The 19,330-nt window shown below is 41.0% G+C and overlaps 1 protein-coding gene across 1 annotated transcript in view; it reads right to left on the bottom strand.

The window, feature by feature from the left end:
• Positions 1–18,989, bottom strand: part of RABEP1 (rabaptin, RAB GTPase binding effector protein 1) — a gene marked incomplete at both ends in the record, with an annotated part of 49,315 nt that extends 30,326 nt beyond the window's left edge. The window contains one exon of the mRNA XM_082008640.1: positions 18,956–18,989. Within this exon, the coding sequence (XP_081864766.1) occupies positions 18,956–18,989 (34 nt within the window). The remainder of the gene's footprint in view (positions 1–18,955) is intronic.
• Between the last annotated feature and the right edge of the window lie 341 nt (positions 18,990–19,330).

Raw genomic sequence — 19,330 nt, 5'->3', positions numbered from 1 at the left:
AAGAAGGTTTCTCAGACTATACTCAGAGAAGTTTGCCAAGAAGGTGACCACAATCTATGGAGAAATAACTGCTCATAAGATAAAATTCTCCTTATTTCCAGCAGGTAAAAATCCTGAAGGGCGCACATACGTCACACTATTTTCCAGTATTTACCACATTAGCAGTTGATCTGGTGGTACAACAAAGGAGCGAACAGTAGGAAGTCCACAAGGCACTTGAAGATTGTTACAATGCGATTACTATTGAAAAAAACATACATACAATACCACTGTACAATGCTATGAAGATCACCCACAACCTATAATATTGATCTTCATGTGCACTATTAACTTCTTTGCACCTCAAGAAGCATAAGCCTGGTTTAGATGCCAGATGGTTTCACATTGCACACCTCAGAACTCAAATATGAAACAGAAACAAAAGACAGATGAACTAGAACAAAATCCACCTCCATGCCGCAATACACTGAGCAAATAATGTTCCTCCACACAATTCTCTATTTGTTCAGCAAAAGTATTTTATGGACATGTTCCAACTCTGTCATGCAAAGTTGAATCGCTTCTTTTCAGTTATAGCCTCTATATAGCACAGACCAGATATATGTAAAATATTGATCTATCAGAAGTATTTACACATCACACCCAACACACTTCCCACCAGAAGCAAGTAGTGAAAGCATAGTACAAAGGCTACACAACTTCAGCATCAAACATTTAGACTTACAAACAGACAGAATCAGATCTAGAGCTTACAGTGCTAAAATACTGGATGGTCAATGCCATTGAGACTGAGAGAGTTATAGTTATTTTTAGTACCAGATGACTTAGAGTAAGAGCAGACACAAACAAAAGGTCCTTTTAAAAGCACAGATATGTTTTACTGATTGCTGATTATGAGGGCTTATGGTGTTACAAAGTACAGAACTTAACCTGTCCAACTCTGCATCAGATACGTGTATACGGTATATGTAAATACAGGACAGAAGAAATCTTAATGTTACTTTTTCATTGAAATCCTCATTTTGGTTTTTTATCACCTTAAATAGCAACACATCAGTTTGGCCAGCAACTCCTACCTGGCTAGTGCAAAGCCAACTGCACAAGAGTGTTCTCCAGAAAATGAAAGGAACCTGTAGCAAAGACGACACACTGAGAGCAAAGCTTCAAGTGAGTTAGGAGAGCGGCTGGGTCAAAAGCAGGAAAGAAATAGCACACATGGAGCCAGGCCCAGGTAGCAAAAACGCTCCCCGAGGCTAAAGAGCTGCCTTGGATCTCTTGCTGAAGTCTTCCAAAGGGAAAGGGTTTGCCGACGTTTCCACTCCCCGCTGACTTCTGAGGGAGGGTGACGCTGGCAGCAAAGCCGCTTGCCGCAGCCCAGGGGAGAGCAGCTCGCGGGCTGGCCCAGGCCAGAGCCCCGGCACGGCCCGCTGCTGCAGCGCCTGCTTCACACCTGAGGAACGGAACGTGATGCTTGGCTCTGCGGAGGTGGTTTTGATCTCATGGTTTCAGCTCTTGAAAGGAAACTACTAGAAGCACTAACGCCTAAGTGAACTGTATGCCATGGTTAGGGACAGGTCGCTAAACCCTACAGGACCGGTCAGGCAACTGGGCATCTGCAGTTACCAGCCAGGAGGCCCAAAGCCACACACACATGTTCAAAACAAACCAAGGAGGAATTTGGACATCGCTCACCTTACACACACTGTTTTGAAGGCCATATAAAAAAATGTGTATAATTCTACAATTACTAATTCTGAAAGTTAACAAATCAACTGCAGACATCAGTAAACCTCCCCCACACCCAAAAGAAGACTCAAGCACTCCTTGTTTACTTGTTTCCCTTTCCAGCTTTCTTTTGCAGAGAGACAGCAGCAGCTGTGCTCCAGCTCCCATCAGAAAGCTGTTGTGCAAAACAACCGAGCTGTATTTCTTCCAAAGGTGAGAGTTGCTTCTGCTGAAGATGGAAGGAAGAGAGGGCACCACAAGAGCAGAAACTTCCAGTGCTTTAGGCTGGGGGAACAGACTCATCCTTTTTAAATCCTCCCACCCAAAAGGAAAGAGGGATGGCAGAATCACCAAGCAGTAAATGCAGTTTAAACTTCAAATATTTACATTCACACTATTCCCCTTCTCTACAAACTGGCAGTTATGTATAAAAAAGTAATGAATAAATAATCAACCCCCACCACAACAAAGCCCTGGCCACTGTCAGGACCAGCTGTAGGCATTCAAAAAACCGAACTGTTGAAGATCTCAACTGCAGGTCACACATCACTGCAACTGTGTGTTAACATCATTCTTTTGTTCGAGATACTAAGTTCAAAGTCTTTTTACCACCTGCACTATGTGTGTGGCAGAGGACAGACCTTGGTGCTCCTCACACAGGAGAGGAGTTTGTCCCTATTACCAGTACCCACACTGCAGTGGTACAAGGCACATAAACTTGGGGACAATAAGCTATGTAATACATCAGCCCCCTGAAACTCATGCGCAAGAAAGTAAAAGCAAAGGAAGGTTTATTTTCTAAGATGTCATGACAACTACCTTCTTTCTACTAAGTATGAATACATTTTCACCAAAACTACTTCCTTCTCTGGGAGTATGATTTGTATGATGGCCATACAGACTCTCCACTTTCCAAAATGAAAGCATGAAACCAAATGCAAATTGCCAGACGCAGGTAACCTCGGGCTAAAGTCAGCCTGGAGGCACACTGAAGTCAATGGCAGGAAATTGACTCATTCATAGATTTTCAATTAGGCCTTTGTCATTTATAACTGACTTCTTGCTCTGAATTTAGGTCCAACTCACCCCAGGTCTCTAACAGAGCTGAAAAAGAATACTGTGTTTACCATCACAGGCTATCAACTTAAAACTGAACAACAACAACAACAAAAAAAGCCCAAAAAAGCAAAACATACATTTTGCAATTACAGTATTCATTAACTTGCCAGAGTCCCTGTCCCTATGCTCCCATTTCCATGCACGGAAATGCAGCTATCAATGTTTAACAACAGCTATTAAGTATATAGTCAACAAAGCCTGATAGATGGTCACCTCTTGTGGAGCTACACCCGACTGAAACAGGATCTTGTGTTACACATGAGATCAGAACAGGCACAGGACATGCTGTATTTCATTAAGAGCAGTAGTGTAGAAGACCTAATTCCCTAATTAGGGCCCTAACTCATCAAGAAAGAAACAAAAACTATAAAGACCCAATTTCTTAACTCCTAAAACAGCATTGAGAAAATTTTAAATTAAAATTGATATGCCAAACTGAAAAACAAACAAGCAAACAAGAAGTCCCTTTGGTCAACAACATATTAGCTGTAAATAGCACTTTTTTTTCCAGAGTATTGGGGCAAATAGACTACTGATGACATAGTTAGACATGCCGATTAAATTACTAGCTTTGTTTCTAATGAATAACACGGATTTTGTAGAGACATTTCAGGTCAGACACAGGGATCACCATCTCCCTGTTTAACATTATAGCAAAGTACAGTGTATACTATCACATGGCTTAACCAGGTAGAAGAACTCAGAAGAAGGGCAGCAAAATTCATTTCAGAGTGGAGTCATCAATTTATAGGAGAACCATGAAACTACTGGAGTACACAAAGAGAAACTCTAGTGAAAAAGATACAACTACAACTTTCTTTTAACCCACTAAATAGCAACATTTCAATTCAAGGAAAACACAGGAACAAACACACATTTCTTATTGACTAGTTACTTAAATGCCGCTTCACAGATCAGCTCCCAAAAGGATTAAATTTTATGTATGACAAAGTTTCCAGTTACACAAACATGTAGGGACCGTTCCAGAACTAAGACAGACAAAGCTGATTATCAATAAGACTATTTTTGAATACTAGGTCTATTTATAAAATTAATGCCACAAAGCTTTCTTTGATATTTAACGTGTCAAACATGACATCAGTCCTATATAGCTGAAATCTGAAAAACAAGTCAAAACCCCCTATACATTCAACACATTTTTTGAAGACAAAAAATAAAAATAAAAATCACTTCTGTCAGAATAGTTTGGGTTGCAAGGAACCTTTAAAAGCCATCTAGTCCAACCCCCCTGCAGTAAGCAGGGACATCTTCAACTCGATCAGGCTGCTCAGAGCCCCGTCCAACCTGACCTGGAACGTTTCCAGGGATGGGGCATCTACCACCTCTCTGGGCAACCTGGGCCAGTGGTTCACCATCCTCATTGTAAATAAATTCTTCCTTACATCTAGTCTAAATCTGCCCTCTTTTAGTTTAAAACCATTACCCCTTGTCCTATCACTACAGGCCGCCCCCATCTTTCTTATAAGCCCCTTTCAAATACTGGCCGGCTGCAGTAAGGTCTCCCCAGAACCTTCTCTGCTCCAGGCTGAACAACCCCAACTCTCCCAGCCTGTCCTCACAGCAGAGCAGAGCTGTTCCTGCCCTCTGATCCAACAGATCCATGTCCTTCCTGTGCTGAGGGTACCGGAGCTGGACGCAGCACGCATATACCAATCATTCTTCTGTCATTTTCCACCTCTTTTCCTGCACCTTCTGCTTAAGACAGAAGTATGGAAAAATAAAAATATATGACTGCCTATTTTTTTTCATTCTTATTTCCTAAGAGTACTAATTTTCACCTATCATGGCATCATATTTGAGCCACAATTACGTTACTATATAAATTTTTAACCTAAGAGTCTGCCACCAGGATGCATATTTAGACTGCAAAAAGCTTTTCTTTATTTTCTTCAAACAGGATTTCATTAAAAAAAAAAAAACAACCCTCCCCAAATCCCAAATAACAACAACAAAAACAAATAAACCCACACCCCCCCCCCCTTAAAGTATACTCTAATACAATTGTTCTGTAACAGGCACCCAGAAGTAAAGGATTAGATTATGGTTCTTTTAATAAGCACACTGAACAGAAACAACTCCTGACTTAGGAAATAGAGGTTGCTTTAATTTCAAGGCACAATATTTGCCCTTACACAGAGATATTCAGCAGCGGTAGACCAAACTGAAGAAAAAAAAGGAAGAAAAGAATTACTTGCTTTTCCCAAACTTGCATTTGGAAGCATCTTTTTATTTTCCCTGCACAAATGGCTAAAGCTTACTGGTCAGCGTACACTTTTTTAGTTTTATTTGAGGACAGAGAATTGCACCAGAATTCTCACTTCCCACCTTTGTTTTCAGAGTGGCAACAAATCCCTCTGGACTGTCACAACTCTCCTTTCCAGTGTACTTACTGCATGCAACGATAATAACTAAAGCACAAAAAGGGAAGGAAGGGAAGAAGAGACTAACCTGCAGCTGTGCAAGGGAGGACATGTTGCTTGCCAGTATTACCAGCAGTAAGTAGTTCTGCAGAAGTAACTCTTAGGCAGTTCCCCATTTCGGGCAGCGTGCCTTTCAGAGGCATTGTTGCATGCACCCAACAATTTCTAGTTTATTGTACAGTTGAAGGTTATTTGACATCCACAATTTATCTATTGACTAAGCATTCACAAGCAAACAATCCAGTACAAATCTAATGCCATACACATAAAGACTCGGCGTTGCTGACAAATGCAGGTATCACTTGCGAAGCAGAACTGAGCCTTGCTGCACCGTATCCGTTACAGTATCTTTTTATTTATTGCAGTAAATCAATAACTGCAGGATCAAAAAAATTCATCTGAGCAGTGCACATTACAAACATCTAACCACACTATAAAGAGTGTATTAACATCAAGTGGAACTTTGCAATATACTATTGAAGTCTGAAAGTAATACTACTTTTTCATTGAACGACTGAAGTACACCTTTCCACTACAACTTATGGTCTCAGCAGTGCCTATTCCTACTCTTTATTTCCCTTTTTTATGTTAAACACTGTATGACATGCTAGATTAAAGCTCTCAGAGAAAAAAAAAAGCCACCAGTGAATTAAAATAACTAAAATCTAAAGAAATGGAAGTGTTTGAATAAGTGGGAAGATTCTCTTCTATAATACAATCAAGAAGAGAATGAAAACAAAGGGAAGAGGAAAAAAGGGTCCTTTAAATGGCTTAATTAATCCTGCACAGTTGAATAGATATATGCAATAATAACTAAGTAATGTTTGACATGGTATTGTAAAAACTTGCATAGCAGTTTATATGACCATCTTCACGGCATTTTATGCGACTTGCTTACATTTCACAGGTGCAAAATCTCTAAAGATTTTGTTCCTGATTCCACCAGCTGGGGTAGCTGCCATTCACTATGAAGCGTTGAAGATCAGCACCAAAACTACATCTGGTGCTGCTGTTTTACATCGACCCAGAAGTGTTCACCTGCCCGCTGTACACGAGAGCCTTTCTAGGTTCAGGTCAAACACTGATTACCAGAAATGACACTTAGTACTTGTTGGTAAGACAGTGTATTGTCCTGTATCTTTCATGTGCAACCATTTTTACTGAAATCTTCCTCAAAGTTGTTTATACAGCAAACATCTTCATGCAGAATTACAAGGAAAAGGGCCAACATAGTGTTTCTCCTTCCCCATTTTTTCCACTTCTCACTTTTTCTCCCTTTTCATGGCACTCAGAACACATTAACTACTTCCTTGCTTTGTTGTCACCTCCCTCACCTTCTTTTTTGGCTACAAAATCAGACAGTTGCTGCTGTGGGGTCCAGTCTCCATCCCCTGACACTCCATTTGCAGTCAGCAAAGGGGAATCACACGTGACTCCCCGCCAAGCTTTGATAAGCCCACTTCATATGATGAATAATGCTCCTCACCTCTTCTACACGTTTAGTCATTCTGGCCCCAGGTAGTCTAGTTTTAAATTTATGCTTAGTTAAACATTATTTAAATTAGACAGCAATGGAACAGTGTTCACTCACATCAAGTATCACATGAACGCACTTAATCACAGATGTCCACGCTGACAGAATTGGGCTTGAATTTTTTTTCCAGCCATTATCTTTCATTTGCTAAAAGCACCATTTCTTCCCAAGGACAGTCCCCTACCTCCATTATTATAACCTGGCTTTTCCTACATCCTTTATCACAGTAGCTGGTTCTTTCCTTCACCGTTTAGCATTGCCATCAGACCTCTCAGTTTTGTGCACGTGCTTAATTTTCTCCATGGAAGTTTCAAGTCGATGTGTGATGGGTTTTGCCATCATTAGTTTTTATTCTATTTAATTTCTGCCATTGATATCTTGACAAGTGGAGAAAACAATCCCTCATAAAATTTCAGGGGAACACTATTTGTTAGCATTTTTTCAAGATAATCCACCACACTTTCTGCCTCATCAATTCAGTGATAACTTAAATAAGGCAGCAGTGGATGAATCACAGTGTTGGAAAAGACAACCAGACATCACAATAGATAGTATCCTATGAAAAGCATTTTGGCTGCATGCTGCTGCAACCATCAGTGAATCTTCTCAGAAATGCAGTGCTGGTAAGCTTGAATGCATATCAGAGTATCTCAAAAGTCAACGGCAAGCTACAGTCTGGTGAACACAGACACTTCAAATTCATCTATAGCTACACAAAATGGAGAGAACCACGTTATCAATCTTACCACAATCATCAGCACGCTCCCTGCACTCTCAGCGCTTGTATCTTATTCCCCTGGCTTTAACAATTTTTCATTTTTATAACTGCTCTTTACAAGAGGATCAATTTCTAAAAAAGACTGCAGGAAAAGAGCTGAATGACTTCTTGAGTTTATGAAGGGTCTATTTACTCTACAGGCTGTGTAGATTTACTCAAACTAGTCACTGCTTGAGCAAACAAGAGCATGGTGATGGCAGCACAAAACTCAGGGAAGGTTAAGCATCCAAGTATTGGATTGTTATCCAAGTACCCAAATTTCTCTAAAAGGGTTCACAGCTTGCGCTGGGTGTCATTGCTGCTACGATTACAGCACTATCAGCTCAAAGCTAGCCCAGGTAGACCTACATACCCTGCAGTCACAGCCTGACTTGATCCCCTTGACAAAGCTTTTCAAACATTTAATATATCTAAGCTCAAACAACGCATCTGTCAAACAGGTCAGCATTCATGCACACTTTCATCACTCCTTTTATTTCATCAGTCTGACCTACCTCATTAACTGGTAAGCTAAACGTTCTACGTAAAATATTTTAAGCAGACACACAGATTAGGCTCCTTCAGCCTGTAACAAGAGCTCCAGCAGGGTTACCCTTCCACAGTAACCTAAAGCAAGTCCCCCAAAAACTGTCAAGCTGCTTCATTCTTCTTGATCAAAGCAATACTGAAAATATTAATGAGTCTCTGTATTTACGCAGGAATGCTTCTGCCAAACTTTTCCACACTACCACATCTCATCATTTGTATGATAGAACCACAAAATCCAGAACAGGATTAAACTACTTCATGTGACAATTATACTTGACAGTGAGGTTTTCCAGACTAGCTTGCCTTGCAAGAAAAACAGAACTTAAATAGAGGATATTGTCTGTTTTAGTAAACCATCAGAAATCTGCTGTTCTGATCAAGTGAGAACATTTCTGATTGACAGACATTTAGGGAAAGATTCTGACACACACCTCACTATACAGGAGACCACTTATACAGTTTATCACTCTGAACACTACTTAGTATAAATGTTTTCTTAAAATGTAAACATTTGCTAAATCCAGACAAAAAACTTGGTACTGATTTTCTTTCAAGGTAATTTAATTGCTGAGTCATTTTCAGTGGGAGAGGAAAAAAATAAATCCCTTTGACTCCTTATAATATGTTTATCACTTTGCCTATGGATTTATTAAAGACAATCTTCTTTGGGGAAAAAAAAGTGAATAAAGTATGACTCAGCTCTCAGGGGAAAAAAAAAACCCCACAACCAACAAACAAACCCTACTGCATTGTTCTCTTTGATGAAGTAATTTAATATATAAAACAAAACCATTCCATTAATTCAAAAATTCCCCAAGATACCACTAGCCTAAGATCTCATGCTGTCTTCCCATTTGTCACGAGGACAATAATTGAGGTGTAGCTTTGAGAGTATTCAGGCTACAGACCACCCCAAATACTCTGCTCCACAATTTCTGTGCAGAAAGAACAGACTAATGATGACCTAACACATTTAAAAATTCAAAGGAAGGTAACAAAAGTGAACTTTTAAATTGGAGAGACAAGCCCATAGCTAGACCAAGAAAATGATGCAGAAAAAAACAGAAGTCACTGTTCGTGACATTTATATAGGCAATGGCTTCTCTAGTTTACCATTGCTACAAGTATGAGGAGACTGCCATTTAAAACAAATCAGCAGCTTTGTGGACATTTTCAAAAGCTGACATAATCAATAATAGCATACAATCTCATTTCCACATGTGCAGCTACCAGACAGCACAACTGTACTTTTACAGGAACCAGAAAAGCTTCAGAAATAGCAGTAATTCATATGTAACCCAAGAGTTATGAATGTGAACAAGCAGCACAAAAGGGAGTTAACCCCAGATTTCTTTCCCTCTGTGATTCCATACCCCTTCCTACATAATTTGGCCACCCAAATTGGTAGAGAGAGAATTAACTGAGAAAGGGAACAGGTGAAGCCTTACTTTCAAGAAATAGTAATTTAAAAGTGTTAGTTGTCAGAAAAGCAGGTTGCAGGCATGAAAACACAGTGCCTTAGAGTAACAACTTAAAGGATATAAATCTTAACAAATGGCCTGGAAAATATGGTTGCCAGATGTATTTACAGAGACACTGTAGTGATAAATACAGTATGACAAATAATAGAAGATGATTAACATCTTTATTTGATATGAAACAGGATATAGTTCCTATCATTTGGAGTAAGGTTTCTACAGCAATTTAATAGTTTCCCTGAGAACAATAGACTACTACTCCCCCAAGCCTCTATAATCTATTTCTTGGCAGAAAACATTGGTATCATTCTATAAATTCAAATTTTTTGCTACCACTTGTCAACCAAATGAATTCCTGAACAGTTAAGAAGGAAGAAAATCCTCCTCCAATTTAAAAAAAAAAAAAATTAAATATGCCTGGGGTATAAGCAATATAGAACATGAAAACTTTACTAAGCCTGCAGTTATGATCATTTTAAATCAACTTAAGTATTGGCGGTCATCTGAAAGGGTAACTCAGCACTCCCACCTCACCCTGACCACACAGACCTTCTATGCCCACCACGCTACAAGAGCCTTTAAGGCTGTGCAGTGATGGAATCAGAGAAGTGACACGGCAAAAAGTTGGGGGGAGGTGAGGGAGAGTGAGCCAAACCAATTTGCAGCCAAACCAGGCCCCTGATCACACTCATCACCTGGCTGAGCATATACCAGAACATGACACAAACATGACAGCAAAGGATGTAGACTGGCTGAAAATGTGAAAAAGAGTCTGAACACTCATATTACTACTGTGTGGTCTCCACCCCTCCTTTATGCCAGCTCTAATGCTCATCAGGTCTTTCACTAAATCAATTAAACTCATTAATCCAGCAGTGAGTAGTTCTCAACTGGGCGACTGAGCTGAACTGGCTCAGCAATGGGTCCAATGTGCAGAGCTGGCACAAAGGAAATGACGGGAACACGATTGTGGGAGCAGGAAGAAGAGAGCAGGATCCCGCCTTGCAGCAGCAGCAACCTTCTAGACTGGCTTAGGTGTAACATGAAACTACAGCCTATGGGTACAGCTTGATAATCAGCTTAAATCTAAGTGCATGCTGCTTGCCAAAAGAAATAGCCTGGCCTTCCTTCTGTCCTGCACTCTCCCTCGTGGCAACTGAGATCGATGTAGTCATGCAGCAGAACTTACTTTTTAAGACTTGATGACTGTCACCCGTAAGTGATAAATGACCTTCCTCAAATCCTGATTTCCATTCAGACTCTCCAGGGGAAGCTTACAAACTTAAGCTGTATCAGAAAGCAAATTCCAAAGCTCAGATTTCCCATCAGTGTTTGTATACACACTGATTTTGAACAAATGCTTCTGAAAGGGTGTCTGCAGTATAGATGCATTTAGACTGGTACAAAACCTAGAGCTGTAGATAAAAATGTATCAGAAAACATTTGTATTACAGAATAAGCTTAGGCTCACATTTACTCTTACTTGAAAGCAAATATGCTAGTAGAAAATATGCAGTTAGATTAAATCCTGTAACGTGCCATTACAACCCTTCCTGATGCATCATCAGCTAAATGTAAGCCCCAGTGCCTCAAATGAATGTAACCTTTGTAACATCAGGAGTTTCTACACCATTTAGAGATTTAGCATCTTTATCTCCACTTTCATCTAAAACTCAAACAAAACCCGTGAAGACCAGACAGACAGCTATAATATGTTCACAGCTAGAAGCATCAGTCAAGCACAGAATCCAGAGTTTAGCTAATTGCTTTCCCATTAATTTAGCACACATCTCTAGATTCAGCACAAGGAAGAAGATATAAACAGACATTGAGAGCTGGCAATTAAGAAAACCTTATTTGAAACAAATCTTTATAAGAAAATTTAAAAGATGTAGCATACAACGAAGACGCCAGCTTGTCAGAAGATTTGAACTAACAGCCAAATTTATGCTTCACATTTCACTAAAGTAAACAAACTAACACCACAGCTAAAATATATCATAGTGTTTTTGGCACAGGCTACTGTTAATTTAAGACGAATGTTCCAAATCCTGTGTCTGAAGACAATGGGAGTCTAATATGACCTTCAGTAGGCCTTAGGAAAGACAGTTTTCTTCAAGGGTACCAGACGTGAAAAATTATAGTGGACGGTTAACATAATTATTGCTTGAGCAATAACTTCTAGCACTCATCTGTGTTTCTTCCTATGTAGATTAAACCGATTACACTGAAAATACAGATGTAAGGATTGTTTTATACTCTGTGGTTGTATCCAAGTTACTGTATCTTTTTTCTTTTTTTGAAAGCAACCAACCATGGTGCTAGTTTAACCCTTTTGCATAGCACTGATGTAGCACAGATTAAAATATAACACAAAAATCACTCCTGTTGGGGCATATTTTAACGGTGACCACCCATGCAAGTACAAAAAGTTACCCTACCAAGACATGGGTGTGGTGGGTAAACAGTGATACATGGCAACACTTAGAAAAAAAATAAGAGAGCACTCTTTCTTCTTTCGTTTTGAGTAGTATTCTCCTCTGATGCCAATTAAATAGAATTTCAAGTCTTGTTGCAATTATCTGGAAGTTAAAAACATGTATTGACAAAAGATGCAATAAAAACCATACAGTCTATTCAGGTCACTTTCTTAAAGGCATGGGCAACACCGCTAAAAACAACAGAGCTGGTTCGGTTTGATCCTCAGTTAATCCTTTTCTCTCACTTACAGGCCATTCCCACTGGAGCACCACACAGTTAAAACTTCTGTTGTCTTTCAATTATTGATTCTGATTCACTTTGCCATGTATAACTTCTATCTGTTATTGCATTTTTGCTCCATAGTTTTACAAAAAAACATTTTCAGAAACCACAAAATATAACAAGAAGATAAATATTAATAAAAAAATCCCAGCTGAATTTAAATTTCTTCTCTCTGTGTGACTCACCACAGTAAGACAAGGCTCTTCTGCTTATTAAGTAACTAAATCAGGCTGCCTTTTTTTTTTTTTTTTTTTTTTAAGATCTTAGTTATTTTTCAGTTCTTAACTCTGCCAGACACACAAGACAGGACAGGGCTCTTAACTGCACTGAGAACAAAACAAGCAAATTGCAGCAGCATGGGTTTCCTGCCCTGTTCTCTACCGACACCAACTTTCAGAACTGCTCTGATAGACAAAAGATCTTGTATTTTTCTACCTTTCCAAGAGGCATAAGTTAACTTCTAGCCGTTAATTTTTGCAATCTGTGAGGCACTTAACTGCTCTGGTTTACAAAGAAAGATACCAAGGTATTAAAGAATTAGATGCCATCCAACCTCATGATAAGTTGGTAACTGAAATTCATTGTCTGCAAAATACTATAACCTGTTCTGAGAAAACACTCAGAACCTGAATATGTGAAAGGCAGGGTTGAAAAGCAGATGAGTACCTGCTCTATACCAACAGTAAAGCACAAGATGTTCTCTTCTTAGTAAAAGAAACTGGAAAGATCTTAAAGATATTAGAACACCAGCAAACAAGCTAAGATTCAGCACTGCTAGGGAGCAATGCTGCTTGGAAAGGACCTTTTTCACAGAGGAAGTTTGTAGGGTCATGCGATTTTCTCTAGAAGAATGGAGGCATGGAGGAAACGGAGAGCGAGGGTGAGCTAACTGCAGAGCAGAGCAAGCAAAGACCGGAGCAGCCAAAACAAGGGCAAGGTACATGGGACATTCACAGACCGGAGGTTGCAAAAGGCCTGCGAGAGGGAGAGCAATATTTAAAGAAGATGAGGTGATGGCTGGGAAGGAGGACTGAGAAAAACAGAGGATTAGCTAAAGAGAAGTAGTTGCCTAAGCCAAGGTCAAATGACTGGCTGTTTGACCGGCAAGGAAAAATCTGTGACCAAAGGTCAAATAAGGCCACATTTCTGCCACTTTACTGTATGGAAGCAGAAATTGCCAGTGAAGATGGAAACAGATGTGAAGTGTGATCCGAAAGCTTTTATTTTCCCTCTTTGTTGTATTTGGAGGAGTCAGGCCAGGGAAGACAAGCATAGGATGGGAATAGGAAGGAGAAAAGAAGCCCCACAAGTCAGCTGAACGCCAGCCGGAGTCGTGGCTGACAGAAGCAGGCATGAATGGAAAAAATAAGTAAAATAAACACAGCAATTCCTCATCATATTAACAGTCATGCCACAGTTCTGCATTCTTAAAGTACTATAGGCACTGCTAATAAAGCAACAGGACAACACAGAAGTTTTCTCAAGCATCAGGTATATTTCAGCAAAGAGCTAAAAAACAATTATCTTCCTTCTAAAAGACATAGAAATATTAATTAAGAGTATGCTACTCACTTGTTCCTCCGATGCCAATTTATATAAAGATATCAAATGATTTAAATTTTTCCAGAGATAATTCATGATCATGCTTAACTGACTATACCATGACTAAAATTACACAATGCTTACACTATTTATAGAATAACTTGCAGAGGCTAGTACCATTAACTCAGGCACCTCCAAATCAGATACTGAAAACAATTCTGCAAGTAAAGACTACGAACCACACAGAAGCACTACACCTTTGGAGTGAAAGATGTTCCTCCTAAATACAAGCACAATGGCACTTATAGATAGAATCTTTTTTTCCAACCATGCTGTCAGAGACTGCTTAGAAGTCTGCCTAGTAAGTGCTGCTTATCAATGTCACCAGTTCTTATCTTGGAATACTTCAGTCAGAGTAAAGCCATAACCGCATGCTGCTTTTTTTTTTTTTTAAACTACACACTTTTATTTCAAAAAAATACCTAAACATAAGAAAATACCTAAATATAATATAGAAAACTTCACATCTTAAAAGTATTTTTTAATAAAGTGCCTGGAGTGAAAACCCAGGAAGTCTGCCATTCAACCACTACATGTTAAGAAGCCTATGAGAGGTCCACTCCCACGCTGAAAGACATTGTTTGTTTTAGCTTCCTAGAAGTTTTAAAACAAAATTCCTTCTTCAATCGTTTTCAAGGGAGCGCACACAAACTAGTCCCACAGTGGGAATCCGCTCCACCCACAAAGGGCCATGGGAAAGCAACTAAGCATCTTGAGACATCAGGCCAGAAAGGGAAGAAAACATTTACTAAGGCCATTTTCTCCGTGACGATGGTGAAACGGCCAAGAACCAATACAAATGAGCAAATAATTTATATTTTCCAGTGCTCAAAATGCAAGAGAGTCAGTCCACGTGTTAAAGTATATTTATTGTGCCTTCAGGCGCGTCAATTACAAAGAATAGGGTCATGGTATTTTTCAAAATTAAAAGAGAGATTTGGGACTTGGCTTCGACAGGAAAAGAGACACCCTGAATGTGCATATTTCCAGTCCGGAGCAAACTGACCTGCTGAGCAGATCAAAACTTCATTAGAAATTCTAAAAGGTGGAAACATGTATGTTCAAGGTGTCTGTTTTGCTTTTGAAGCCAAATGCCAGATTTAACCATTGAACTGACATGGAAAAGCATACAGCTTAAAAAAGTGCAAATGTTTCTGTTTTTTTTAATTAAAATATATTTGTTTAATAATTTTAATAACTATTAAATAACATAATAAAACTAAGGCAAAGCAAAATGAAAGCGAGGGAATACATTTTTTGGCTCCTGGAAAGTACCAACAATTTTGAAGTTACTCCCCAAGAGAAAAGAATTTAACATTTGACAGTTACATCACCACCACAAAGTTGAACTTCAGTGCCCAAAACGAGTCCCCTACCAACCACACCTAGCTTTGAGATGACTAATAGCATTTTTAGATACTTCAATTTCATTTAAAAGTGATACCTATGAGGAAATAACTAGAAACATAAAAGCATCTAAGGCTTAATTTTTGTTATTTGATTTCCAATGTGACATCCCAGGCCCCTTTGCTAGCAATGCTCAGCCTCTGGGATACATGAAAAGTAGGGCAACAGCAAGGCTCAGCTCTTGTCAGGGCCCCATATTACTGCCACAGGGAATCAGTGCAGCTCCTGGTGCTGCCAGTACTACTAAAATCAACATGGTCCTTCAATCTCCTATACACAGCTGAGCAGGTCTCTCCACTGAGAACTGGCATAATCTCCGACCACAAAAAAGAGACAACATTTTTACTGGCCTAAGCAGAGGAGTAAGAACAAGTTACTCCAATACTGCACAAATTCTTTCTGCTGGCAAATTCTTATTAAAATATTTGATAGACTGTGTCATTAACAGCTTCCTTTATCACAGAACAGTATCACTGGATATGCTATTTATCAGTCTTGACTGTACTAATGGTTTAAATTTACTGGTGCAGTAAGAAGAGTTTAATAATTTGCATATCACTGTAATTAATTTTTCAGTCTTGAAGAATTAGTGTTTTATGTAACTGCCGTTTCTTCATTGAAGCATTTTCCAGATATGAGGAAGGGAATAATACTAAAGCTTGAGCATTGTGATTTCACTATTCATTGATAGTGAAAAACTATGCCAAAATATTTTCTTTGGTAACCTTATTTTCAGAAATGGCAAGCATCCAGATCCGAATTAAACCCAGGGAAGCTGAGAGTCCACCACCTTCAAAAATAAAAATATTTTTAAAACTTAGGCATTACTGTTCCAGTTACACAATCTAGACAACATACATATTAATTAAAATATCAAAAAAAAAAAAAGGCACCTTGACCAGGATCAATAAGAAGCACACAACTACTTGCAACACAGGCTGACATCATCAGCTAACCGTTCACAGTGCAGTGCACAAAGCTACAAAGCAGCCAAAGGACTCTGCACTTAGCCTTTCTGCGATTGTTATCACATGGAAACTCTATTACCCCACACAAAAGAATTAGAGGGTTATTAACACCTATGCTAAACCAAAGTACAAACACGCAGTAGGACCTGACGTCCGTTCTTTTCCTATTTCTTTGTGCCATTCTTTCCCCTCTTCTTGGTCCAATTTTCATTTCTGTATGGGCATTAGAATAGAACATACATTCTATATTATATTCCTCTGGTGTTGTTTCATACATGTTATTTCTACTATAGAAAAAAATAGTAGTTCTTTTATACTTGCTTTCAACAAAAAAATCATAGCTAATGTGTCTTGCACAAGTAAAGAATTCATAAGGTATTTATAATCAATATAAGTAATTATAAAAAGTCATTATTTTTCCTTAGGGGAACATACTAATCCAGTTCCATTTTGCCACATGTAATCTTAAATCAGACCTTAAACTATTCCTTTAAGCAATAAATTTACTGCAGAGAAGTAAAAATATTAAATAATTCCTTTCTTCAATATCTTCTGCATTTTGAAATACAACAGAGAAGTTTCAAGGCACACGGTTGGCAAGTTAGTTAAAAATAAAACCAGCACACATGAGAACAATAGTATCATAATCAAAGTGGATTAAAAAAAAACCCCAAACTAGTCCTATTACTGCCAAAGGAGGATGGGGGAGAGGAGCCATTTTAGAAGCTGTAATTCTTTAGTGCAAGGACACAGCAACCACTTTCAGAATCCATCCAACTTACAGCAAGTTCTCCCCGCCATGTGCCTTATTTACAGCATCCTCATCTTCCCACAGCTAGAAAGCATGAGAAAGACAGCAATCCATACCTCCTACAAGAAAGACTTCTTCAACTTACCAAATTACTAAATTTTACTTCCACATTTTTGCCTACTTTTTAAATAACAACAAAAAAATAAAATCTATCCAAATTGTAGCTTCTAATATACTACTAACATACAACTACCTTTCCTGATCAAGGGGTAGCAAACGTTTGTACAACACACAGTTCCAATGCATACCTGCAGTCAGAGACTCTGCAAGAGCCAGGAAGAAAATTTGTTGGGAGTTGTTTTGTAGCTCCCAGAAGAAAAGGCCAAAGAACAATAAACAATGGTTATTGACCAGAAAGCACACAGGAGCAACCCCTACCAACACTGATCTTACAAGCATGACAGCAAGTAAATTCACCTTCCCCTTAGTGCTCTAGAAGGACAAGCATGCAATTATTGACCTTAATGTAGGGAAAACCCCCACAATCTAAGTACCTTCATCATTAAAACTTTTAAAAGGTAGACTGAAATACTGAAATCCCTGAGGATAAGCACTTTCTCATGTAACTCCACAAAAAAAAAAAAAGCACACATAATTCCCTAGAAATGCATAATTAAGAATACATCACTGCCCTTTTCTAACAGAGTGCTTTCCCAGAGAAATTCATCTGCTCTCTTTTTATATGGAGCTCTGGCATAGTCCCATGGCTGGGTAAGCACCTATCCCTCAAGATTCTGCACATCTCTCTAGTCCTCCTATTTCTACATTACGTCCAGCCTGAACTCAGTCTTCTTGCTCTCACCCCTTCCCATAAATTCCATACACTAAACACTGTCCCTTCAATCCATCTTCCAAGCTAACCATTACCTACAGGTTTTCTGATATGGATACGGTTCCTATTCCAAGTGAATAAAATACTTCCTTGTCCATAATTCCTCCCAAACCAGAATCAAATAACCTTTCCGTAACAAAAACCTTCAGGGAAAGCTTAGCTCCCTGCTGCACAGGTAAATACCGTCTTGAGAGAAAGCTTGTCATCTTCTTTGTCTTTTCCAGTACAGGAGCAGTACAGTACAGTACTGCCCACTGCCCATCCTGACCTCAACCTCCTGAGGTGCCTCTTCACACACACGGCAAACGTGGCCCTACAACACCTGCCGTGGCCAGATCAATGACGGGAGGCCTGCCCAGTCCATCAGTGTCTACCTGGACACAAGCACCACTACCCTTTTCCTACCCTTCCGCGGTCCCCCCTTCCCCAGGGCGGGGAAGCCTTCCTCATCCCACCACACACCCCGGCTGAGAGCCCCTCTCCAGGCAGCTGCGAGCGGCGCGTCCTCCGCAGCATTATGGTCCCTCCTGCGCGCTAGGGAGCCGCCCTTGCTCCGCATTAAGCGCACTGAGACTAATAACCACCTGCCATGCCCCTTCCTCCTCGCAAGGCCTTCCCGACCCACCTCTGCCAGCCAAGCTCCCTCCCGGGCGCTCACTGCCCCCCCTCCCCTCACACGGCGGCTCCCACCGTCGCGCCGCCCCGTCGCCGTCCGGGCACGGCTCCCTCCTGGCCCCACAGGCCTCTCCGCGGGTCTCCCCTTCGTGCCACCACCACCGCCCCATGCACCCTGTCCCGGCCGATCCCACCACCCCGCCGCCGTCACCACCCACCGCCTGCGGCCCGGCAAGGCCGCCTCGCCCAGGCCGCTGCCCCCCGTCCCCCGCCGGCACGACTCCGCAGGCGAGCCCGGGGCTGGGCAGGCCGCGGCCGCCCGGCTCCGCGCAGCGAGGCCGCCTCCCCCTTTACCGTCCGTCGGGGGGCTCGGCCCGGGCTGGGCCATGACTCCGGCGGGCGGGCGGGCGGGCGGCGGCGCCGCCGCGGCCTCCTCCGCCTCCAGCCGCGGCGTCAGAGCGGGAACCGCTACGCCAGGGGGCCCCGGCGAGAGACGGGAGCTGCCGGCCTGGGCCTCCGCCTCCTTCGCCTCATCCTGACAGCAGCCGCCGCCGGCGGGAGGAGGAGGAGGAGGGGCGCCGCGCAGGCGCCCACGGTGAGACCACGGGACCGGCTGCCGCCACCGGGGCTGGGAGGGCTGGGGCCGCGCTGGCCGCCGTCGCGGCGGGGACAGGGGCAGGGTGGCTTTCCGCGGGCGGGCTGCCCCGCCCGGCCCCATGCTGAGGTGCT

Source organism: Phaethon aethereus (assembly GCF_964289735.1).
Source record: "Phaethon aethereus genome assembly, chromosome: 19".
Taxonomy (NCBI): Eukaryota; Metazoa; Chordata; class Aves; order Phaethontiformes; family Phaethontidae; genus Phaethon; species Phaethon aethereus.
This window is presented reverse-complemented; position numbering and strand designations above follow the sequence as displayed.